The sequence below is a fragment of the Myodes glareolus genome, chromosome 4 (assembly GCF_982192425.1).
Source record: "Myodes glareolus chromosome 4, mMyoGla1.1, whole genome shotgun sequence".
NCBI classification, from domain to species: Eukaryota; Metazoa; Chordata; class Mammalia; order Rodentia; family Cricetidae; genus Myodes; species Myodes glareolus.
In genome coordinates, this window is record NC_142029.1 from 29,943,293 (window position 1) to 29,966,118 (window position 22,826).

The 22,826-nt window shown below is 45.8% G+C and overlaps 1 protein-coding gene across 2 annotated transcripts in view; it reads right to left on the reverse strand.

Annotated features, from left to right (window-relative positions):
* Window positions 1-21,815, reverse strand: part of Lipc (lipase C, hepatic type) — a 138,472-nt gene extending 116,657 nt beyond the window's left edge. For both annotated transcript variants that reach the window (XM_048424115.3, XM_048424113.3), the window contains exons 1-2: window positions 21,797-21,815; window positions 12,124-12,257 (exon numbers count right to left, since the gene is read on the reverse strand). In XM_048424115.3, coding sequence (XP_048280072.3) covers window positions 12,124-12,208 — 85 coding nt within the window. In that variant the 5' untranslated portion in view covers window positions 12,209-12,257; window positions 21,797-21,815. The remainder of the gene's footprint in view (window positions 1-12,123; window positions 12,258-21,796) is intronic.
* Between the last annotated feature and the right edge of the window lie 1,011 nt (window positions 21,816-22,826).

A 22,826-nucleotide genomic window follows, 5' to 3' on the forward strand; every position in this document is an offset into this window, starting at 1 on the left:
GCTCTACTTCACGGAAGCAGTGTACGAGCCCCTTCCCCCAGAGCATCAAATCTAAACTGTCCTCATTTGCACTTGGTCAAAAACTGACGCGTGTCTATTCCAGAGAGTATCAACGAAGACATGGAGTGCTGGTCACTGGGTGCTTATACAGTTCACACAGAATCACGCCTTTGTCCCCTAAGTCTGGGAACTGAAGACCTCAGGCAGTTGAGTCACGCAGGGTTATGCCAGGACACAAGGTCATATTAGACACAGACCCCCTTCCCCCGCCTGGTGCTCCTCTTTCCCCGTTGTGTAAAGTACTGAACCCGGGGATGTGAGCACTGTGGGTCTCCTCGTACCATGACAGCACTGAATTACTCGGAGGACACCTAGGATGTCAGTGCAGAAGGGACCTGGCTCATTTCTCAATCACACTGGAGGTAAAGGGAGCGCCACAGGCTGGGCAGTGAGCAGAGAGGGGCTGGGAAGCTCTGCAGACATCCTCTGGAGTCCTTTATGAGAGAGGACATGGAAACAAAGAAATAAGAGTTCACCTCACCTGCAGCCAGGTCCCAAGACGCCAGCTGAGCACAGACAACACTCACAGAGTATAGCAGATAGGCTGGAACTCTCCATCTCTGTGTTAGGACAGAGGTGGGGGCTGTGGAGGCCCCAACTCTCATGAAGCCATCCCCTCCTCTGACTATAGGCCTGTGTGATGGGTGCTCCTGTGTCAACCTCAGCTCAAGACTTGGGGGTGTAGCTCAGTGGTAAAGGGTTGTCCAGCAAGCCTGCTGCCCTGGATTCTGTCCTTCAGACTGCAAGCCTCGGTTCAGTCTCCTTTTCATCTTCCCACCTCACCTATGAGGTCACGCTTGACTTGGTGTAATAATTAGTCAGGGATGATTGCCTGGCCTCAGATTTGCCTTTTCTTTTGATGGAATCTAGCCCAGAATTTCTCTGCTTACTAGGCCTTCCGTAGACTCATCAACACAAGCCCAGTTCTCCTAAGCAGCCTCAACCCCTCCCCCTTTCTTGCTGCAGTAAGCCAAAGAAACCTCCCTTGGTTGCTTTACTCGTCATCCAATAAAAGCAACACATATAAAGAAGGACATCCCACATCGCTTGGTATCAATTGCATTCCAAAGGCCTTAGTTCTTGTGATAGTTAAGATTGTCAGTTTGACAGGACCTAAAATCACCTAGACACACCTCTGGGCGTGACTGTAAGGGAGTTTTAGACTAGGTTAACTGAGGTAGAAATACCTATCCTAAATGTGGGCAGCACCATCCCACAGCCTTGGGTCCCAGACTGAATAAAAAGAAAGAAATCAAGCCGGCCACCAGCATTCGTCTCTCTCTCCTCCCTGACTGTGTATCCATTGTCACCAGCTGCCCTGTGCTCCTGCTACCATGTTGTCCCTGACACACGGGCTGTAAAAGTGTGAGCCAAAACAAACCCTTCTCTCCTTAAGTTCATTTTGTCATGTGTTTTTGTCACAGCAGTGACAGAAGTAACTAATACAGCGGGCAAGCATCGACGTCTGCAAACTGGGGTGTTTGTGCCTGTCTAGAACTGTTTACAGGGTTACGGGAAGAACTTGTATGGCTAATACAAGTGGGCGTGCATGTTGTGTGTGATGTAACATTGTTATTGGTCAGTAAGCTAGTACCGTGTGAAATTTTCCCATGATTCTCTTTTTCCAGTCAGGGATTTTTAAGATGGAAGATTTCTACATGATCCTGGTTTAGTTTCATGGGAACTCCTCTCGTGACTTAGTGCTTGGAATAGCAACGAACAAGAATACTTCTGATCTGCCCAAAGCTGGAGCTTGCTGAAGGAAGAGCTGAATGTTTGTATGAGCGCCCAGTGAGATGGCAAAACTGGTGAGCACAGGGCCCCGCCCTTGCCCTTCCCTGCTGTTATCATTGCTCTCCAGAAGACAGTGGCCAGGGTTTCCACCAGGCTGGGAGATAACGCTCCTGAGGAGTCAGCTAGCAAGCTGCCGGCACGCACCATCTTCTCAAATGTCAGTCTGCATGTGGGCAACACAGCCTCCAGGGTCAGGGTCAAGCTTTTGAGGGTGGGCTTAGAGGCCCTTGCTTCTGCTCACTTCTCTTCTGTGTCTTACTTTGGACCATACCTAAGTCTCATTCTCAATTCCATTTGCCTTTCCCCGCAACCTTTGAAGTCCATACGTTTTTCTTGGAACATTCTTCTATTTCTCTTACCTTGAGACTTGAATCAGGGGCTGGAGAGATGCCTCTATGGTTAAGAGCACTGGCTGCTCTGGGGGAGGACCTGGGTTCAGTTCCCAGTACCCACGTGACACCTCATGGCTGTCTATATCTCTAGTTCCAGGGAGTTTGATGCCATCTTCTGGCATTCTTGGGTACTGCATAGAAGATACTGTGCAGACATACAGGCAGGCAAATACTCCAAACGTGTTAAAAACAAATACAAACCCCCCACAAATCAAGTACTTCTCCTCTGAAATGCCCTTTGACTGACCATTCTCTCCTCAGAACTCTCAGCACCACATAAGTTTGTACACTTACTACACTGCATTGAAGGGGTCACACACACTCCTCTGCGGGGCTAGGCTCTGTGAGACTGAGACTTTGTGGGAAGGAAATGGTGATTTTTGTACTGACCTCGGGGCTTGGAACACAGTAGGTGGTTAATAAACTCTGCCATTTGATGCTGTTGATCTTATGTTTCAATATAAATTAATAGATTTTTTTTTCTTTCATTATGTTGGCTCCTCTTAGAACTAGGGAGTTGGAACCTCTGACATCAGAAAGCTGTGCATAATTATGGGCAGGGCAGACCTTCTCGTCTGAGCACTCACAGGCCCTGCCCAGATGTGCTAATGCCCAGCTCATGGGAAAAGAATGTCCTCGAGCAAAATTTCAGGGGTGGCAAGGAGCGGCTCAGAGCTGTTGTAACGACTGTTTCTCTACCCATCGCCAGTGGGTCTCAGCCTGGATGCTTCTCCTCAAGAAATACTTTCTTTTCAGCTTGCAGATGTTTTATTTTAGAAGAACACATTTTTTTGTGAATACCTTGGGCCCACCAACATTCTTTCATGGAGGCAGGGAGGAGCTCCCAAGGCCCACCATTTTGAGAGTTTATATGCAGCTGGTGATTTCTGGGTGAAGGAGTGACATTTTCTTTAGTGTTATAGCCTCTGGCAAATGACCATGGTCCTGTAAATGACTTCTCACTCATGCTGGTATAAGCAACCCAATGAAACTCATTGTAGAGAGCACACACACACACACACACACACACACACACACACACATACACACACACGCCGAATGAGGACTAGTTGGGAAGATGAGGGGGATCATCAGGGATGAGAGAAAGATAAGAAATGGGAAAATGTAATGGTGGTGAAATATGATCAAAATATGTCCATGCATATAATGTCCCAAAGAAGCCCGTTATAGATAAAAATAAATTATGTAACAGCTACTGGCAAGGGAGGTCAGTGGACAGAATTAATACATACTGATTCCCAGCTTTTTAGTCTGGAATTAGAGATGAAACCAGGTTCGCCTTGGGGGTTCATCTTGGAAGACGGGGGACAGAAGCAGGTGGTGGTTCCTCTATTGACTGTTTGGAGTTTTCTAATGGGTCTCCGTGGCCTTCACTTGCAATAGATAGTTTTTAACTGTCAACTCAACACAATTTAAAATCACCAGGAAAGGTAATCTTGATTGGGAAATTGTCTAGATCAGGTTGGCCTGTGGGTGTGTCTGTGGAGATTGCTTGATTGTTAATTGATGGGGGAAGACCCAGTCCACTGTGAGCACCATTTCTTAGGGAGGGGCCCTGGACTGTATAAGAATAGAGAAAGCAGCTCTTGGCGGATGGGTATCACGTGATTAGCTGCCTTGAGCACCACCCCACCCCTCAACATGGCATTGCTGTTCTAATGGACTGTAACTTTGAATTACAAGCTGAATAAACATCTCTCTTGTCTATGTTGCTTTTTGTCAGGATGTTTGATCACAGCAACAGAAATGAACCAGGACGGCATCCTAGCGGCATAGCCCTCAGAAAGTCTTCAAAATGCCAAGCTCCAGCTGCACCCCAGGCCCGCTGAGCTCACAGCTCACAGATGACCAGGAATCTCGATTTATTGCTTTATTTTAAAAGAAGCTTCTCTTTTAAAAAATTATTTATTTTGTGTATGTGCACGTGTGTGCGTGCGTGCACCCGACACGTGAATTGAAGTGCCCAAGGAAGCCAGAAGAAGGTGTCAGTCTCATAGAGCTGGAGTTACAGGCAGTTGTAAGTCATACAGTGTGGGCGCTGGGAACTGAACTCGGTTCTTTGAGGGAGCAGCCAGTGCTCCGAGTCTCTGTCCTGCCCCGTCTCTCCAATCCCCAGGAATCTTACTTAACAAATCCTCCAGGTGTTTCCAGAGTTCCACTGCTCTGGTCGAACCCTTCCTTCCACTGTAGTGAAGCTGACATACTTTTAAATCATTCAGATCATTAAAGTAACTATACTATGTTTTACATAAAATTTGGAAGAGTTAAAAATTCAGATATAAACTCAATGGAAGTAGAGCCATTTCTGTGTATTTTTCTTCCAATATGTTCTTCCCTTTCAACACTTCTAATAAATAGTTTCACACAGTTGTAATTACAGGACAAATCCAGCTAAGCACATTGCCCTTTTCTCACCTACTGTTGGAACGTTAATACGATTTGCGCTGTCACGGACACGTTTTCCTAAACCCTTAACCACACCCTACTGGGTAGCAGAGTGTGGATCCCAAAAGTGAGCTAATACGTGTGGATGTGAAGATAAGAGTGTAGAGGTGAAAATGTGTGCAAGGAGACCACCCCTTCCTTGCTTTGAGTCTCTTCGCCATCCCCTCGCCCCAGCCCCAATCCCACTGGAAGAAGTAAAAACTGTGAGTGTTTCTGGAAGTAGAATTATAAACAGAATAGTAGATAACAAATAGCTTTGCCTTTTCAAAAGCCAAGGAGACGTCACTGCGCTCCCTAGTGGCAATGACTGAGAACTGCACTTTCTTTGGAGCAACCCAGCAGGCTCTCTAGGATGCTTGTCAGCATATCAATATTTTGATCTTGGTCCCCAGACCTGTGCCTGTGAACCCCAACACTGCCCAAGTTACTGTGACTCCTTTGCATCATGCAGGATTGGATCTCCCACTGCGGTTGAAGTCCAGCTATGGTGCCTGTGGCCTCTTGACAGGGATCTGGGTGTCCTGCCCACCTCTAGCTAACCCCATTCCCTGGCAGGCTGGACCCCAGTTCTCTACTGAGAAGGCTCCACTCTAAAACGAACACTCTCCTTGGAACCAGTGGCCAGCCATCTTTATGGCAGTGAGAATGGCTGACTCCTTTGCCCTGTGTAGACTCCGTCAGTATGGTGTCAGAAATATAATCTTGGAGAATGTATTTGGGACTGCTCTGCTCTGTCTGTAAACCAGGCCTAAATCAGGGCAGCCTGTCTTCCTGCTGAGTCGCCTGTGAGTACGCGGCATGGCAGCTGGTGTGTTAAATAGGGCAGAGGGAGGGGAAGACCATAGTGGGAATCTAGATACCCAATTTTGGCTTTTGGCTGAGCGCTCTCTGGGTGATTTGTGTTTTTAGGTCAGTTTGCAGGCCCAAGGCCTTCAGCGGCGCTGCAGTTGTTCCCTGTGCAGTGCTAGGTCCCATTGGGAGGCAGGCAGGGTGAAAGTCACATGTCTGTCCTTTGGTCCGTGGCTTGTCCTATCTAGGTGACACCCACCAGGAGGGTTCTGGACCCACTGGGCTGCAGGGCCAGGGTGTTTGGTGGTGGGTCTCTTGAAGAGGAAGGGGGATTTCTGCAGAATGCTGGGAGCTGGTCCCCAGCTGCTGTGCCACCCTGGGTGTGTTCATCTGGGGTACACATTGCATCTCTGCCTCCCTCCGCTAACAGTGGTTATAAGGGAGAATAACAGTGGTTATAAGGGAGAAATTAGAGGTTCCTCGTGGGCAGTAATCTGAGGCTGACTGGGCCTGCAAAGGTGAGCGGAGGTAACAGGTCTGAACTGTCAGTGCAAGAGCCCTCTTGTCTAGTGGCCCTGTTGTCAGGACAAACCCAAGATTGATCTATCTCCTTCCCAGTTGGAGATCAACCTCAATCATATGCTAGATGGCCACTGAGATCCCTCCCAGTCTAAACTAATTGTAGGTAATCAGGCCAGCCTCCCTCCCTCCCTACCTCCCTTCCGTCCCTCCCTCCCTTCCTTCATTTATTCTTATGCATTAAAATCTCACTCCCGCCCCAAAGAGCATACCATGTCTTTGAAACTCAGTATACTTTCAAACAAACTTCCAAACTCTAGTAAGAAACATAAATAGACTTTCCATAGAATGATTCAATATGTTAGATATTCCATCCTATTTTCTGCCCTGCTATTTCATGTCAAATTTCCTTACACTTATTTCAAAAGAAGCAAGATAAATTGCTTTTGAACTTTCTTTTTTTGAGGTTATAGGTCCCTTTTACAATTTACCAAGAGACAACCTTTACCAATAGGCAAAGAACCTCCATCCCCTGCTCAAACCCCAACCTACACACAGCCTTGTTATCTCAGGCGGGGTTGGGATTCTGAAACTCACCACCTGGGCTGGATAAAAATCACAAGTATTGAGCTATGAGCATCTCAGGGTCTATAATAAGCGATTTATTCCATAATTCCATCCTTACTAACCCCCAAACTTCCTACAACTTTTGATAGTAGGCATTTAAATTTAATGGTGGACTTAGCAATTCCTGGGATCCCACCATTGGTGGTGGAGTCCAGTCTGTCGCAATTTACCTAGCTCTGGGCATGTGCTCACACATGATCTCTCTCTCCTCTGTCCTCTGTCTTCTCCCCTTCTCTCCCCTCCACCTCTATTTCTTCCTCTTCCTCCTCCTCTACTTCCCTCGTCTCATCTCCTCTTCCATCACCATCTCCTTGGTTCTCCCCTTTGTCCTCCATCTCCACCTCTCCCTCCTTCCCCCTAGATAATTTACTCTCGGAAGATATTCAAGCTTGAAAGACACAGGCGCATTATGAGCTCCCAGTCTATGCTGCTGCATGGGGGATGCCTTGCTTCCTTCTTCCCCCGATGCCAGCCTGCAAGACCTCACTCAAACAAAACCCCCTCGAGGTGCCTTTTTTTGCATGGGCACTTGGGAATGAGCTCTTCTACACTCACTTCTCTCCAGTGGGACTCGTTGTGTGTCATGTTGTGGTGGAGAAAAAAATATACACCCATGTTTGATTTCTTCATTATTCTCAGTGGGCTACCTCATACATTGGATTTGACACATAGATGGATCATTTTTAATTCCCTTCTGTTCATAATATAAAAATACTTGCAGTATTATTTTTACTAAAGTAGTAATTATTTTCTCAACTCATTCTTTAGTTTTAAAGAAATGGGTAGGTTTTTTTTAAAAAGAAGATTAAATTTTAACTTTAAGATATTTAAATATGGTAAGTATTCTGTTGTGAGCTCAAATTTTTACTTGCCAAACAAATTCTTAAACTTTATGGTTCACAATCTGTTTAATTCGTAAATTTTAAACACAAACAAAAAAAAATCTTAGTGGATGAGTGTCATGTAAGGAAACAGAATTGAAGTAATCAAATCCTGTAGCTTCATCTTTACAATCTCTACCCTGTCATTTTTATTTTTAGTTTCCTGTTGGAATGTGGGGGTGGGTATTAAGAACGTGGAAGGTTGGAGATGCAAAACGTGCCTGCAAGAGACAGAAGGATTCTGAGCTTCTGCACACTCACACAAAGCACAATCATTTGCTTCCCAGCTCCAAAGTTACATAAGCAGAATGTGCACAAGGGCGGGCGTGCAGAGCATGCGTGGAGGTTTGGGACAACCTCAGGTGTTTGTCCTCAGCGCTCTATCTTACGTGAGACAGGATGGCATTGTTTTTCACCATTGCCTATACCATGTTAATTAACTCTGGAGAGTCTTCTGTCGCTCCCTCCCATCCCTCTGTAGGAGTGTTGAGATTACAGATGTGTGCCACCCTGTCTGGCTTTATATGGAGATCTGAACTTAGTCCTCATGGCTTGTGTGACAAGCACTTTACCCACTGAGCCTGAAGCTGATTGCTGACCTTAGCATTGTGGGTCCCATGCTGCATTGTTCTGGGACCCCTGCCCCCAGCCCTGCCCTGTGCACAACAGGATGGTTGTGGCACGCCTGGCCTCTGTCTGCTAGAAGCTGAAGAAATACTCTCTTCATGGTGTACAATGAAAAATGCTTCTGGATACTGTTGGATGTTCCCAGGAGGGCAAAGTCACCCCCCATGGAGAGCCATTTGCTGGAGAGCTCCATCATGGGATGCTGGTGGACCTGAAGTTTTCCCAGAAGGATATTATACCAGGCCATGTTGACAGATGAGCTTGCATTCTGCAGAGAAAATTCTGCTTTCCTGGGACCAGAGGCCTCTTGACTCTCGCCCTCTGTCCTGAGGTCACCCACTGCTAATCAGCACTACTTCCCTCAGCTTTTGGATAAACCTGCACCCAAACAAACAGTGGAATGAGGAGACCATTGAGAAAAACTCAGATAGTGCCAAGACGTGGGAGGTTGGGCGGGGTAGAGGCCAAACCTACTCGGTATGGATTACTTCCAAGTCCCAAGTTTCAATGGCAATAGCGGTCTGCACCTGACAGTAGGATGGATGAATGAAGTCTGTGTAGTTACACAACGGCACCAGCAAAGAGAGCGAATGAACTTATAACCACGTGGAAGTGTTTAGATGGGCCTCAACTCTAAATGGAAGAACGCTGGCTCGAGGGATTTCTCACGAAGGAGAAAGTTCCCAAAGGGCAATGTGGCATGTTAAGGCTTAAGAGGTTCTCAAGGGAGGCTTTGGGGGTGTGAGCTCAGTTTGCAGGCATTCTTTGAGGTCTGATGATATCGGCTCTTTCTTCCCTCCCTCCTTCTGCCATCCCTCCCTTTGTGAAATAGGGTCTCACTCTGTAGCTCAAGTTGGCCTCAAACTCACAACAGCGCTCCTGCTTTGGCTTCCCCAGGGCTGCTGCTCCAGGTATGATGCCCTGCTATATATTTTTCTCTATATATTTTATTACATAAATATACACTATACATATTAGTAAAAACTAATACAATGTTCTTGGCCAAGAGGCAGAGAAAGCCTGACCCATTGTGAACGCAGGGACTAAAGATCGGCATATTGATCAGGAGGGGCCTTCCTGGCCACGTGTGATTTTTGTACTTCAAATTCTTTCCCCTCCTCTGCCATCCCTCTCCACGTACAGACTTGGCTTTAGGGTGTGGATTAAAGAGCACCTCCTCCGTAAAATTCTGTCAGTTTCATCCACTGTAGGTTAGACCTGAGCTAAATCTGCTCTGCTCGTTTCTGACTATACCCTGGCCTCCATTACGTCTGCAACACACTGTAGTTATAAAACGATCTGAGTAATTGTCACACGTCTTTCTGAGCGGATTATGTTTCTCCCTGGCTCTCCATCAAGTTACACGTTTCCCAATAGTCAGCAAATCTCAGAAAATGTTGTTAGCTGAATAGGTGGATGGTTAACGCTCCTTTCTTTCTCTCAGCTAACTTCTGTCTCCAAATCATTTTATGTAGGTTTCCATCTTATACAGAAAATTCTGCCTGAAAAGTGGGAAAGGCATTGTTCCTGTTTTGGTCCCTAGTCTTACCCTGCCCCCTCTCTCCAAAGAGGAACCAAGAGATTGATAAAACTATCAGTGCATTTTATAACTCTCTACTGTTTTCACAAGAACTTAGCCGGCCTCACATCTTCGGACTGATTCTCTGGTGGGCAATGTTGTGTGTTCTGTGGGGCCATATTTATTCTCCCTTTTGACAGATGTGGTAAACAGCAAGAAAGTTACCTCCAGTGCTGTTGCTACAAGCTGATCTAACGTACTTAGACTTTAATATTTTCATTCAAGTATAGAAGTCAATAAAAATACAAAACAAAAAATCATCAGGATTTTTACTTGAATGGATCTAAATTATGATGTGAGGGATGTTTTTAGGCAGGGCACTAAGAATAAGATGATCTAAGCAAAATGCTAACATTATATGTAGCACACAAAATGATTAGTAGGTGAAAGTAATAATATGGAATTAATAACTCATGTATGCTATGAAATAATAAGTTCAAAAGAACAGCCATTTTTCATAAGGGCTTTCTGGAATTTTCAGGTACACACCTTATCAGAAAGTTATTGATTCTCAAATTTTTGAACTCCTTTCAAGCACAGGATTTTTTTAAAAGATGAGTGTGTGTGTGTGTGTTTGTGTGTGTGTGTACTCATGTGCACGTGTGGTTAGTTTTGCCAACTTGACACAGGCTAGAGTCATTTTGGAAGAGGGAACTGAAGATGAGAAATTGCCACCACCAGATCGACCTGTGGGCCAACCTTTGGTGCATTTTCCTGATTGATGATTGTGTGGGAGAGCCCAGTTCACTGTGGGTGGTGCCTCTCCTGGGCTAGTGGTCCTTGATGCTAAAGCAGGCTCAGTAACCCAGGAGGAGCATAGCCATGAAGCCCTGTTCTTCCCAAGTCTCAGCTTCAGTTCCTGCTTCCAGGATCCTGCTCTGTGACTTCCCTTGATGACTGGGACATGTAAGCCGGGATAAACGCTCTCCTCCACAAGTTTCATTTGGTCGTGGTGCTTATCACAGCAACAGAAACCTAACTAAGACGGTATTCCACGTAAGTGCCAGCGCCTGTGGAAGCTGGAAGAATGTCAGATCCCCTGGAGTTGCAGGGAACTGTGAATGAGCTACTTGGTATGGATGCTGGGAGCTGAACGCGGGTCCTCTGCAAGAGCAGCCAGCGCTCTTAACCCGAGCCATCTCTCCAGCCCCCAGCATAGCCTTTGAGGAAAGAAAAGTCCAACACTCCGGTGGATGTAGAGGTTCAAGTCCGTGACCTCAGTGCTCAGGAGGACCTCAAGGTTGGGCCAGCTTGGGCTACTGTGGTGTTTTGAAAGAAAACGGCCCCCAAAGGGAGTGGCACTATTAGGAGGTGTGGCCTTGTCGGAGGAAGTGTGGTCTTATTGGAGGAAGTGTGTCACTGAGAGGGCATGTTTTAAGATCTTTTTCTCAGGCTTCATTCAGTGTGGCAGTTAGTGTGACTTCCTGTTGCCTGTAAGATGTAGCACACTCAGCTCCAGCACCACGTCTGCCTGCACACCGCCATGCTCCCCTTCATGATCATAAGAGACTGGACCTCTGAAACTGTAAGCGAGCCACCCTCAAATAAAGGTTTTCTTTATTTGAGGGTGGCCCCCTCAAATAAAGAGTTGCTGTGGTCATGGTGTCTTTTCACAACAATAGTAAACCTTAGCTAAGACAGCTGCGTAGACCCTGTCTCCAAAGCCAGCCAGCCATCCTTCCTGTCTAATTTGGTCAAATTATTCAGTTATTTCAATTTCATCATTTCCTGATCTAACACACCATTCAGCTAGGAACCTGACTCCCGTTGCGAAAAAAAAAAAAAACAACCATATAAGAGTATCCTTGGCCATTAGTTAAGTTTACGAAGTGACAGACTGAACAGGTAGACTGCTGGTGGCTCTTTAGCCCAGGAAAAAAGCTTTGTTAGAACACGAAAGACTAGGAAACATGCAATGACATCTCTACTTCAGATTGGACTAGAAACAGGACTCGGAATCGTGTCCCCCTCTTCGGAGACAGCAAGGCGGCCTCACAACTCCAGTAAGGTGGAACATTTGATTGCTCGCCACACTCCAAAATGGCTAATCTGAATCCAAATGAACCCTTAGGAAGATCCCAAGTCTTTCAGGTCATTGTCTGCTGTGGGAATCTCCCAGTGTCCACATCACCCTGCAAGAGATGGCACTGCTAGTTGCAAGGGCTTTTTTTTTTTTTTCAAATCTTTAATTTTTTTAAACAACATTTTCTCTCCAAGCAGCTTTTTGGAAATCCAGTCCCTCTTACAAAGAGCTAGCTGCACAGAGCTGGGTGCCTTCAGTGCCAACCACAGAACCCCTTCGCGTGCTCTGAAGCAAATTCCATCCCCCACCGTCAATCTCTGCAACACATTCAAGAAAGAGGAATCTAGAGAAAAGATAAATTCCTACCTGTCCCCAAGCCTTGTCCGCAGGCACTTGACTGGATAAAGATGCATAAAACCAGGAAGATGGGAGCATGGAGGGGACTTCCCATGTCTCTTGTCTCACCCTGGGGTCTGAGGTCTTCTTGCTAATGTCTAGAACTAAAGAGATCAAACTGGTTCTTAGTACTCAGTTAGGGAAGGCCCCCATTAATTATTAACCTTAAAACATATTACCTAGTGTTTGGACTCTTTCTTTGCCTCCCTCAGTCCAAATCTAACAATATCTAGTACCAAAAAGATTGACCGACTGAAACACTTTTTATTTTGATAAATTTTGTCAATAAAACACCTCGCCAGGTCTTTTTTCCTTTTGAGCCGAGCTCATAGTTCAGAATCAATTGAGACTTAGTGTGCTGTGTTTGGAAGTTTTATTAAAGGTGGGGTAGGTAACCTCTGCATCCTTGGTCGTGTTTCACTCTAAAGCCCCTTCGTGGTGTCACGAACGTCACTTTTCAAGTAACAGACTGACACCAAAGAGAGAGAAGAGCCCGCATCTCCAGGGACTCTGCTTCCTGTTGAGGTCAGTCAAATTTCAGGCGCCTGCAATGTAAGTGTAGCGGGGCAGCAATTCTGTGGCTGAAAGGGGGGCTGAAAACTGGTGCTCTCAGGTTAAGAAGGAACTGAGTGAGAAGCAAAGATCAGAGTCTTGCTGGGAGCCCTGTTGAGAGATACCCTGGGATAAACTCACTCACTGGGTTAATTAGTGTTCAGTTTAATGCTGAAGGCTATGAAGCAAGGTCATTCAGCCAAAGCAAGTGGGGAAGATGTCACGATGTGCAACTCTTGCAAGATTTCTTGGCTCTCTGGTGCTGTTTATATTTTATTTATTTTGTATGTGCACACTGAACAAATAAAGGCTGTATATTGAACACCACTGTGTCCTGGGCTCTGTTCTTGGCTTTTGAGAGAGTTAAGTGAATAAAACAGATAAGCTCTCCAGCCCTTGTGGGATTTATGTACCATGGGGTGAGAAGAATTATGTATGAAAAGCAGATGTAATAAAGCAGAGATACATGTATGAGAACCATGAGGCTGGGAACATAGCTCAGTTAGCAGAGTGTTTGGCTGAATCCCTAATGCAGCAGGTATGGTGGCACATGCCTATAACCCCAGCACTTGAGAGGTGGAGGCAGGGTATCAAGAATTCAAGGTCATTTCTGGCTATACAGTGAGTTCAAATTCAGCCTTTGCTAGATGGCATCTTGTCTCAAAAACTAAAGTAAAAAGAAATAAATGACAGGGATAACGAAGAAGGCAGTGACTTTAAATAGAGTGGTCAGAATGAGTCGTACTCAGAGATTGAACTGGAGACAAAGGATTGAGGGACTTGAAGGGGTCGTTCTGTGGGGGAAAAGGAGTTTGGTAGAGTTAGGGCAATGGTCCTGAGGTTGGAACATGTTTAGTGTGTTCTAAGAATACAAAGATGGATAGTGAACACAGAGACTCATCATAGATCCATGGCTTTTACATAAAGACTCATAAAGACATAAGCAGCCAAAGAATAAGTAACATCCACCATCGGTGGTGTTTGCAGGTGAGCAAGGGTGAAGAGGTAAGCCCATTGAAGAAGGCGCTGTGACTGAGCCCGCTGGCAAGGCATTGCAATTGAACCCATTGAAGAAGGCATTGCAATTGAGCCCATTGAAGAAGGCATTGCAATTGAGCCCATTGAAGAAGGCTTTGCAATTGAGCCCATTGAAGAAGGCATTGCAATTGAGCCCATTGAAGAAGGCACTGCAATTGAGCCCATTGAAGAAGGCATTGCAATTGAGCCCATTGGCAAGGCATTGCAATTGAGCCCATTGAGGAAGGCATTGCAATTGAGCTCATTGAAGAAGGCACTGCAATTGAGCCCATTGAGGAAGGCAGTGCCACTGAGTCCCAAGCTTTGACTGGTTCAGTGCAGCAATGGGACTGGATTGCTTTTGGAAGTGGAGCTAGTAGATTACTTGAATTTCTGGGAGTGGGGAGGTGGGGAAAGAGTGAAGAATGACCCAAGGCTTTTGGTTGAAGCAGATAGATTAATGGGACTACCACCAACTGAGACAGGGGGAGCTATGAGGGGAATGGGTCTGGTGTGTGTGTGTGGGGGTGATGAACAATTCAGATTTTGTGGAGTCTGAGTTGGCCCTTAGACACCCCCAGTAAACTGTAGAAATGACTAACATGCAGTTAGATTAAGTGTCAAGTGTTGTCTGCCAATGACTGACTTTAAAGCTCTCGGAAGGGGCTGGGGAGACAGTGGCGGAACTGTTTGCTGTGCAGACATGAGGACCTGAATTTGGTCCCCTGACTCCACATTAGTTAAAAAAAAATCCAGACATGAATATGTTCTTGTAGCCCCTCCCCCCATCCACGATGCTGGGGAGGCAGAGCCAGGTGGATCCCTGGGGCTTGTTGGGTAGCGAGTCTCGCATAATTAGAAACTGTAGGTCCCAATGAGAGACTCTTTGTCTGATGAGGGGTTGGTGAAGATCTTCTCCCAGTCAGAAGGCAGCCTTTTTGTCCTACTGACAGTGTCCTTTGCTTTACAGAAGCTTCCCAGTTTCAGTAGATCCCATTTATTCATTGTTTCTCTTATTGTCTGTGCTGCTGGGGTCCTACTTAGGAAGAGGCCTCCTGTGCCTAAATCTTGTAGACTACTTCCCACTTTCTCTTCTATCAGGTTCAAAGTGGATGGATTAATGTTGATGTCTTTAATCCATTTGGACTTGATTTTTGTGCATGGTGATAGATATGGATCTACTTTCATTTTTTTACAGGTTGACATCCAGTTATGCCAGCACCATTTGTTAAAGATGCTTTCCTTCTTCCATTGTATACCTTTAGCTCCCTTGTCGAAAATTAGGTGTTCATAAGTTTGTGGGTTAATATCTGGGTCTTCTATTCGATTCCATAGGTCGACTTCTCTGTTCTTATGCCAATACCAAGCTGTTTTCAATACTGTAGCTCTATAATAGAGTTTGAAGTCAGGGATGGTAATGCCTCCAGAAGTTCTTTTATTGTATAAGATTGTTTTGGCTATCCTGGGTTTTTTGTTTTGCCATATAAACTTGATTATTGTTCTCTCAAGGTCTGTGAAGAAGTTTGATGGGATTTTGATGGGGATTGCATTGAATCTATAGAGTGTTTGAGGAAGACACCTGACGCCGACATTTGCTTCCCGCATGCAGGCGTACTGTGTGTAGCTATGAACAGTCTTTATGCCAACCCAAACCTGTGTGCTCTGTGGCTGTGCTTCCTCCCTGAAACACGGGACCCATCACCAGTAAGACGCGACGTGACTCCTGATTCCTGAAACGGCTGGGGTTCTGGATTTTGGGTCTGTCTTCTTCCTGTTTTGCACGGTTAAGCAGGATCTGAAATTTTCACTTTTTTTGTACTAAGAGTTCAGCCCCTAAAACCATTTGACCAGCCACCTTGGGTCCCTTTCCCACTAACTTGCTCTCCTCTCTTCTTTTCTGGATATTCAGCAACAACTCCCAACCCCCACCTCACTCTGCAGGTGAATTTACCAAATTCAGTGAGTTTGCCAGCCTGTCTCTATTCTCCACCAGAACATTTTTTTCTATGAAAAAAAAGAAAGAAAGAAAAGAAAAGAAAAAAGAAAGAGAAGAAAAAAGAAACACCACTTCCCACAGGGGAAGAAACCTCCAAAGCTGTCGCTCCTTTAGCTCTGTCACTTGCTCCACCCCAGGTTTCTCCTCTCTCCATCTCATGCTCTATTAAGTGTCCTCTCCTAGCAGGCAAGAAGACCATAGTCTAATGAGCACCAGGCTTCTAGAGCCTTCCTGGCTCTGCCACCTGCTATCTGTGCAGAATGCTAAATAACATTGGTGGCATCTATTATCTTATCTGTAAAGTGGGAATAGCATGGCCTGAGATAATATTTTAAGATTCCCACGTACTTTCCCCCTGACTTGTCCCTTCTCCCCTTTTCCCTGCTTAAGAGCGATAAAGAAATGTAAGACTACATGGTACGTGTCTTTCAAGGCAGGGGTGCTCTAATCAACCAAGACTAGCAAAGGGCTTAACTTATTTTTTTAATTGCTTGAATTCCATACATAAAATTATATACATATAATGTATATATAATACACACAGTGCATTTTAATCAATACACCCCCTTTTCCTCCCCTTCAATTTCTTCCACACCCCTACAACCACCATGAATTCCCAACTTCTTGTACTCTTTCTAAAAAAACCCACGGAGTCTATTTAGTGCAGTGATAGATGAACAGATGTTAGACATTCTACCTGAGTACAGGGGTCCTCTTGGGACTGCATCCCTAAAGAAAACTGACTCTCCCTCCCTCCTCCACAACCATAAATTGCAAAAAAAACTCTATAAATGTTACTGACTACGGCCATTGCTTTCTATCGGTTACCCTCCAGAACTTGACAGTAAGATCCCATTATTGAAGACACCACACGCTTGAGTTATAGGACATGGAAGAATCAAGTTGGGCTAAAATGTTTTAAAGAGACACGAAGGGAGAAAGATCTTCCACCTCCCCACCACTGGAAAGTCAGTCGCCCAAACTTAGAGGTCTTGGGGATGGGAGACTTGCCCCTGGAGTCGAGAGCGGAGGGGATTATGAACCCTTGCTTTGTAGAAACCTTGGGAGGACGACCCCAGACGGAAAACATTCTGTATGTGCTAGCAGATACTAGACGGGCACTCCTGGCCTGGCGTTGGACCAGGTTGAGCCTTCCAAGTCAATAAATGAAGATGATAACAGAACAGACAGACAGATACCCAGTGTCTATCTATCTGAGCAAATTATGGAGGACCAGGTGCTTTCTCCTAAACTGATACCTGAGTGCTGAGTCTGTCCCAGCACTATGGTATAGCTGGGGGTGGGACAGAGAGAAAGGATCTGCGGTAGCCTAAACACAAGCATTTGGAGTCACGGATTCAGAGGAGCTATAGAAAACTGCTGTGGGATGCCCTCCTCACCTACTCTCTACCATGTGTTTACTGAATTTTAGACAGGGTCTCCCATTTAACCTGGAGCTCATGGACTTAGCAAGGCTGGATGGCCATTGAGCTCCAGGAAATTGCTTCCCTACCTCCCTACTGCTGGAATTACAGGCATATGCATTTTTTTTTGCATGGGTGCTGGAGATCTGAACTCAGGTTCTCATGATTGAACAGCCACATCTTAATGATTGGACCGCCTCTCTGACCCCTATTCCTTCTGAAATTGTTTTAAATTCACCCAGAGGATCAAGAGTAAAAATGTCATATCTCTTCAAAATAAACACATCAGAGACAGGAAAGCAGTGGCTCCACCATCCAATGCTCCCACAGCCACAGCAGCTGAAGGAACAAGTTGCAGTCTCATCCCAAGGACAATGGATTCGACTTCTCCAGAACTGGAGCAGGAATCATTGCCTCAGAGAGAGCTGCTCGGATGTCTAGAGGAGCCAACGGACCCTTGGAGTTCTCTTTGTACCACATCAGGAAATTTATTTTGTGTGTGCTTCTAGTGTTCTAGGGCGCATAAGCAAATAAATGTCCACCTGCTGGGGGTGTTCAAAATCACTTATGAAGATAGTTAAAAGAGGGTGCTGTATCCGTGTTAGAAAGATAGAACTGCTCCTACTTCAGGGCCTGACTATACTGTCTTAGACACCTTCAATGTATCCCAGCAGTCAATAGATCCATTCAGTCTTTTTCATGCTCAGAAGAAGACTTTCTTCCTTCCTTCCTTCCTTCCTTCCTTCCTTCCTTCCTTCCTTCCTTCCTTCCTTCCTTCCCTCCCTCCCTCCCTCCCTCCCTCCCTCCCTCCCTCCTTCCTTCCTTCCTTCCTTCCTTCTTTTCTACTCCTCCTCCTCTTCCTCTTTCTCCCCCCCCCCACACCTGTCTCTGGGTCCCCTGTGTCCCAGGCTATTGCCAAGGAAGACTTGAATTTCTGATCTTGCCTCCATCTCCCAAGTGCCAGGATTACAAGCAAGTGACCTCATGCATTCATGCCAAGTTTATGTCATACTGGGGCTAGGACTCAGGGTGTCACAGATTTTCTACCAGGTCTCTATTACCTGAGCTGCCTTTCTGGCCCACACCTAGCCAGCTTCTCCCATGAACCTCCATGGGAAAGCCCAAGCCCCTAAAGAGGCTGCTGTCATCATCCACTTCTTCTAACATGGTTCCTCAAAGGCCATTCTAATTTGGGTAACACTGCACTCTGGTTTGTAAAGTAATGTTTTCATCATTGGCTTTTTAAAATGTTCCCAGTCCTGGCTGCCTTTTAATTTGAAGAACTTTTTAAAGAAATGGTAATTTCAAGAGTCTGGAGTTTGGTCACCTGAAACCAATCTTTTCCTGTAGAGTCATGGGGATAAGAAAACTAACCAGGAGGTAAGAAACAAATGTTCTGTGGGACTGAGGAAGAGCAATTCCCGGTGGGGGAGGGGCGGGGAAGGCAGGGACCATGGTGAGGCTCAACCGTGAGGGAAATAGTGCACTATGTTCATATGTGTGTAGGCGCACTGTGTGTGTGAGTTCAACCTTGGGTGGGTTCCTCAGCACTATCCAGTGGTTTTTTGAGACTGAGACTCTCACTGAGTCTGGAACTCTCTGGCTAGGCTAGGCTGGCTGGGCGGAGAGCCTAGGGAGTTCTCCAATTCCTACTTCCCTAACACTGGGATCACAAGCATGGGCCACCACACTAGACTTTTTATGTGGGTTGTGGAGGTTGAACTCAGGTCCTTGTGTTTATGAGTCAAGCACTTTATTGACTGAGCCGTCTTCCCAGCCCAACTCTACCCTCTTGCAATCTTGTCTGACTCCAGGCTCCAGGGAATGACCTTGGGAGAAAATGACGAAGAAACTTTTTATTAGGTCACTGATTGATCCAGGTGGACATTCTTTTACTATGTGACCAAAAACATGCAGAGGGTAGCCAAGGACACAGGGAAACCTCATTAATGTGTCTTGGCAGGGAACATGCCCTCACTTGGAAAAGAACTGGACTGGAATTTGACCCTTCTCTTATCAATGTTGTGGGGGAAAGGATGAGTCAATAAATGAAGGGGAAAACAGGAATAGCCGATTTTAGACTACTTGAAAGAACAAGGTATTGAGAGCGTTAAGACTGATTTTCTGTTTGTTAATTTGTAAACGTGTATATACACGTGGGTATCCATGGCACATGTGTGGAGGTCAGAGGATAACTTGTGGGAGTCAGTTCCCTCTTCCACCCTCCGGGTTCTGTTGATTGGAGTCAGGTCACCAGGCTTGGCGGCCAGTACCTTTGCCCTCTGAGCCATCTCACCATGTTGAGCGTTTTGAGTGGCTGTTTATTCAACCAGGAGGATCACATTGGTGACGGGGTGTGCTTTTATGTCAGCTTTTCTCTAACTGGTTGTGTGAGCTGAGGTGAATTCCAACCTCTCTGCCTTAGCACTAGTGGAGATCCCTCCCTAAGCTCATTGGCAGACCTCCCCGTCTGGGTAGACCCACTGACTCCTCCTATCGGAATTCGGGCCTTGGCTGGAAAACAAACCAGGAGTTTGTTTCTGGTTCTAGAGCAGTGGTTCTCAACCCATGGGTGGCAAAAAATACAGTTATGGAGTGGCAACAGAAATAAGTTTATGGCTGGGGAACTGTATTAAAGGGTCACTGCATCAGGAAGATTGAGAACCCACAGCTCTAGATTATACACACTGGTATATTTTATGACGTCAGCAGTCCCAAGAGATTAGAAAGCCTTTCTTCCTCTTTGTGTTACACTGAGAAGCAAAGGGAAATAGATAGATTTTCCATGTTTTGAGCAGTGATGGTTGCTGCTCTCTAAGGTTTGCTGAGGTCTTTTCTTTTGTAGGAAAGAGAGAGGGCACAGTATGGAAGTCATGGCCTGCCTCCTTCTCTGCCTGTCTTTCTTTCTATCTATCTATCTATCTATCTATCTATCTATCTATCTATCTATCTATCTATCTCTATATATATAATAATTTTATATATATATATAAACATTATATATATCTATAAATATATAAAATCTGAGTGGATGATGCTTGTAGTGGGGTACTGGGTTCTTCAGAGTACAACTGAGGCACCAGTGGCTGTGGCTGATGGTGGTAAACTCGAGCGGATGGCCAGCGTGGAGCTGCCTGCTCTTTCTTGGCTCCAATGCTCTCAACCATGGGGCATCCCCAGGGGAATTGTCTTCACCCTGGGGTCAAACTGAAACGAACTATGCCTTTCTGTAATAGCTGGTTTTCATGCCATGTGACTTAGATTCTTACAGAGGCCTTTTAGTATTAGCAGCTGCAATTCAAGGCTGCAAGAACCGGGAATTAGTTCTCATTTATTCCCTTTATTCTCAGCAATCAATATCAGGTTAGGAGTTGATCTCCAGGGATGCTTAATACCAGGGGCTAACAATTTAGGGGTCAACCTCCCAAGTGCCTGCACAATGCCAGACTCTATGTGAGGGCATCTGAGTCTCAGGAAGAGCCCCTGGCTTCAGACATGATTACCCTTCTACACACGGGCAACAATGAAAGGCAAACAGATTACAGAACTACCCAAATCCTTGTTGTAGTCAGAGGCAGAAAGGGATTTGAACTATGTAACTTTGACTTCAAAGTTCATACAATGAAAACACTTTTGCTAAGTAGAGCAGTAATTATATGTGAGATTTTCACGCATCTAAGGTCTTAAAATGGAATTGTGTCTCTTGTATTACACACACACACACACACACACACACACACACACACACACGTATCAGATGCATTCTTAGTCAAAGTTCTTCAGTCTTTTCTCAACTATTTAAGAAAGATAAGTTCTGTAATAGCATAGGAGATTAACTGATGGTAGAAAAACACACAGATATTGTAGGAAGTGGGATGGAATTATAAAATTTATAGTTTATAAAAAAGACCAGCCAAGAAGGGGACTCAGAGTAAAAGCCCATGCACCTTTGTGTTTGACAGGAAGCAGGCAGAATGAGGCTGTGCCGCAAAACACCTGCTCCAATGCTATCATTTAACATCTGATTTCCTGGGAAACCACTGGGAGAAATCATGCCTGGGACCCTCTAAAAGCAAGGGTTGACCAGATGACTCCATAGGAAAAGGCACATACTGTCAAGCCTTATGGCCTGAGTTCCAGCCACAGGACCCACACAGTAGAAGGAGAGAACTAACTAACTAATAAGTTGTTCTCCGACCTACACACACATGCCGTGGCTCACTCCTTGGCTTGTGCTTAGCTAGCTTTCTTATGAGGCTCAGGACCACTTGCCTAGGGATGGTGCTGCCCACAGTTGGTTGAGCCCTCCTGTATTAGTTAAAAAATCAAGACAGTCCTCCACAGACCCCACAGGTCAATCTGATGTGGGCACTTTCTTAACAGAGGGTCCCCTCTCAGACAGCTCTAGGCTGTGCCACGTTGACTACTGAAGCTAACTGGGATAGTCCTAACCTCTAATATTCACATTTTCATGTTGGAATAATTCTTATCAAGTATCATTGACCAGCCAACTCTGAATATAACTTTAAATGAGTCGCTTGCTTAGAGGTTCTGTAGTTAATGGTTTGAGAAAGCAAATTGATGGAGTGGGAAAGGCCTCAACTCTCCCCTCAGTGTTACTAGGACAGGACTCCAAGGCCTGTGGGTGACTCACCAGGGTGAGGTAATCCAGGTCTTCCCTCTGAGTCTATTCCTGGTCTCCCAGACACCGGCTATTGTGTCCCAGGGACAGAGTGTGACATGGATGTACTCTGTTGTTATGTTTTCAATGCTAGAGAAAACTGTTTGCCAGGCCCGACCCAGAGCCGTCAAAGCTGAAGTCCCTTTCCAAGAGGAGTCAGAACGAAGCTGCCGTGGTGGCTCAACTTTGCGGTCTGTTTAACTGGGTTAGAAGTCAGTTTCTGAGGCCATTTACTAAGGGGACGGACCACCCCAATATGAGCAGTGCCATCCTGTAGGCCAGAGGCAGAGGGGGTGGATGAGGAGGAAGAGGAACACTGGCTAACACAAACTCCCCTACCCTCCTTCCTGGACATCATTTGTTGAGCAACTTTGCCCCTCCACACCCTGTCAGAATGACGTTGTGCCTCAGCCCAGCTCCAGCGGCCACGGAACAGGCTGAGCATATGCTGAAACTCCTACAACTATGGGCCAAGTCAAACATTTCCTCATTGTAAATTGTTTCTCTTAGGTGCCAGTCATCATGTCAGAAACCACACACAGCTGCTTCTGGGAAGTGTGTGTTTTCTCTAGGGATAGGAGGAATGGGGGACTTCTTTAATCTCAGAGGAGAGTTCTCAGCTGGGCACCTGCGTGGATTGACTCATCAGATCCAGTTTCAGTGTGGGTGTTCTGAGGAACTGGAAGATAATTTCTGCAAAAGTGTGGAGTCTGCTGGGGAGAAATGGGCATTCAGCAAGGGTTTACTCTGCCTGAGCAGGGCTAGGGAAGGAAGAGACTCTAGCTTTATGCCATGTTCGGAGGTAGGTGGACAGAAATATTGCTGTCAGCAAACTATTCCAGGTCACAGGTCATCTTTAAAGGAAAACCAAGGCAGGAGCTCAAGCAGCTACTCACACACAGAACATCTACAGTCAAGAACAAGAGTATAAACACATCCCTGACATCTGCTCACCAGCTTTCTTCACTCTCATACAGTTCAGGAGCCCCTGCCTAGGGAATGG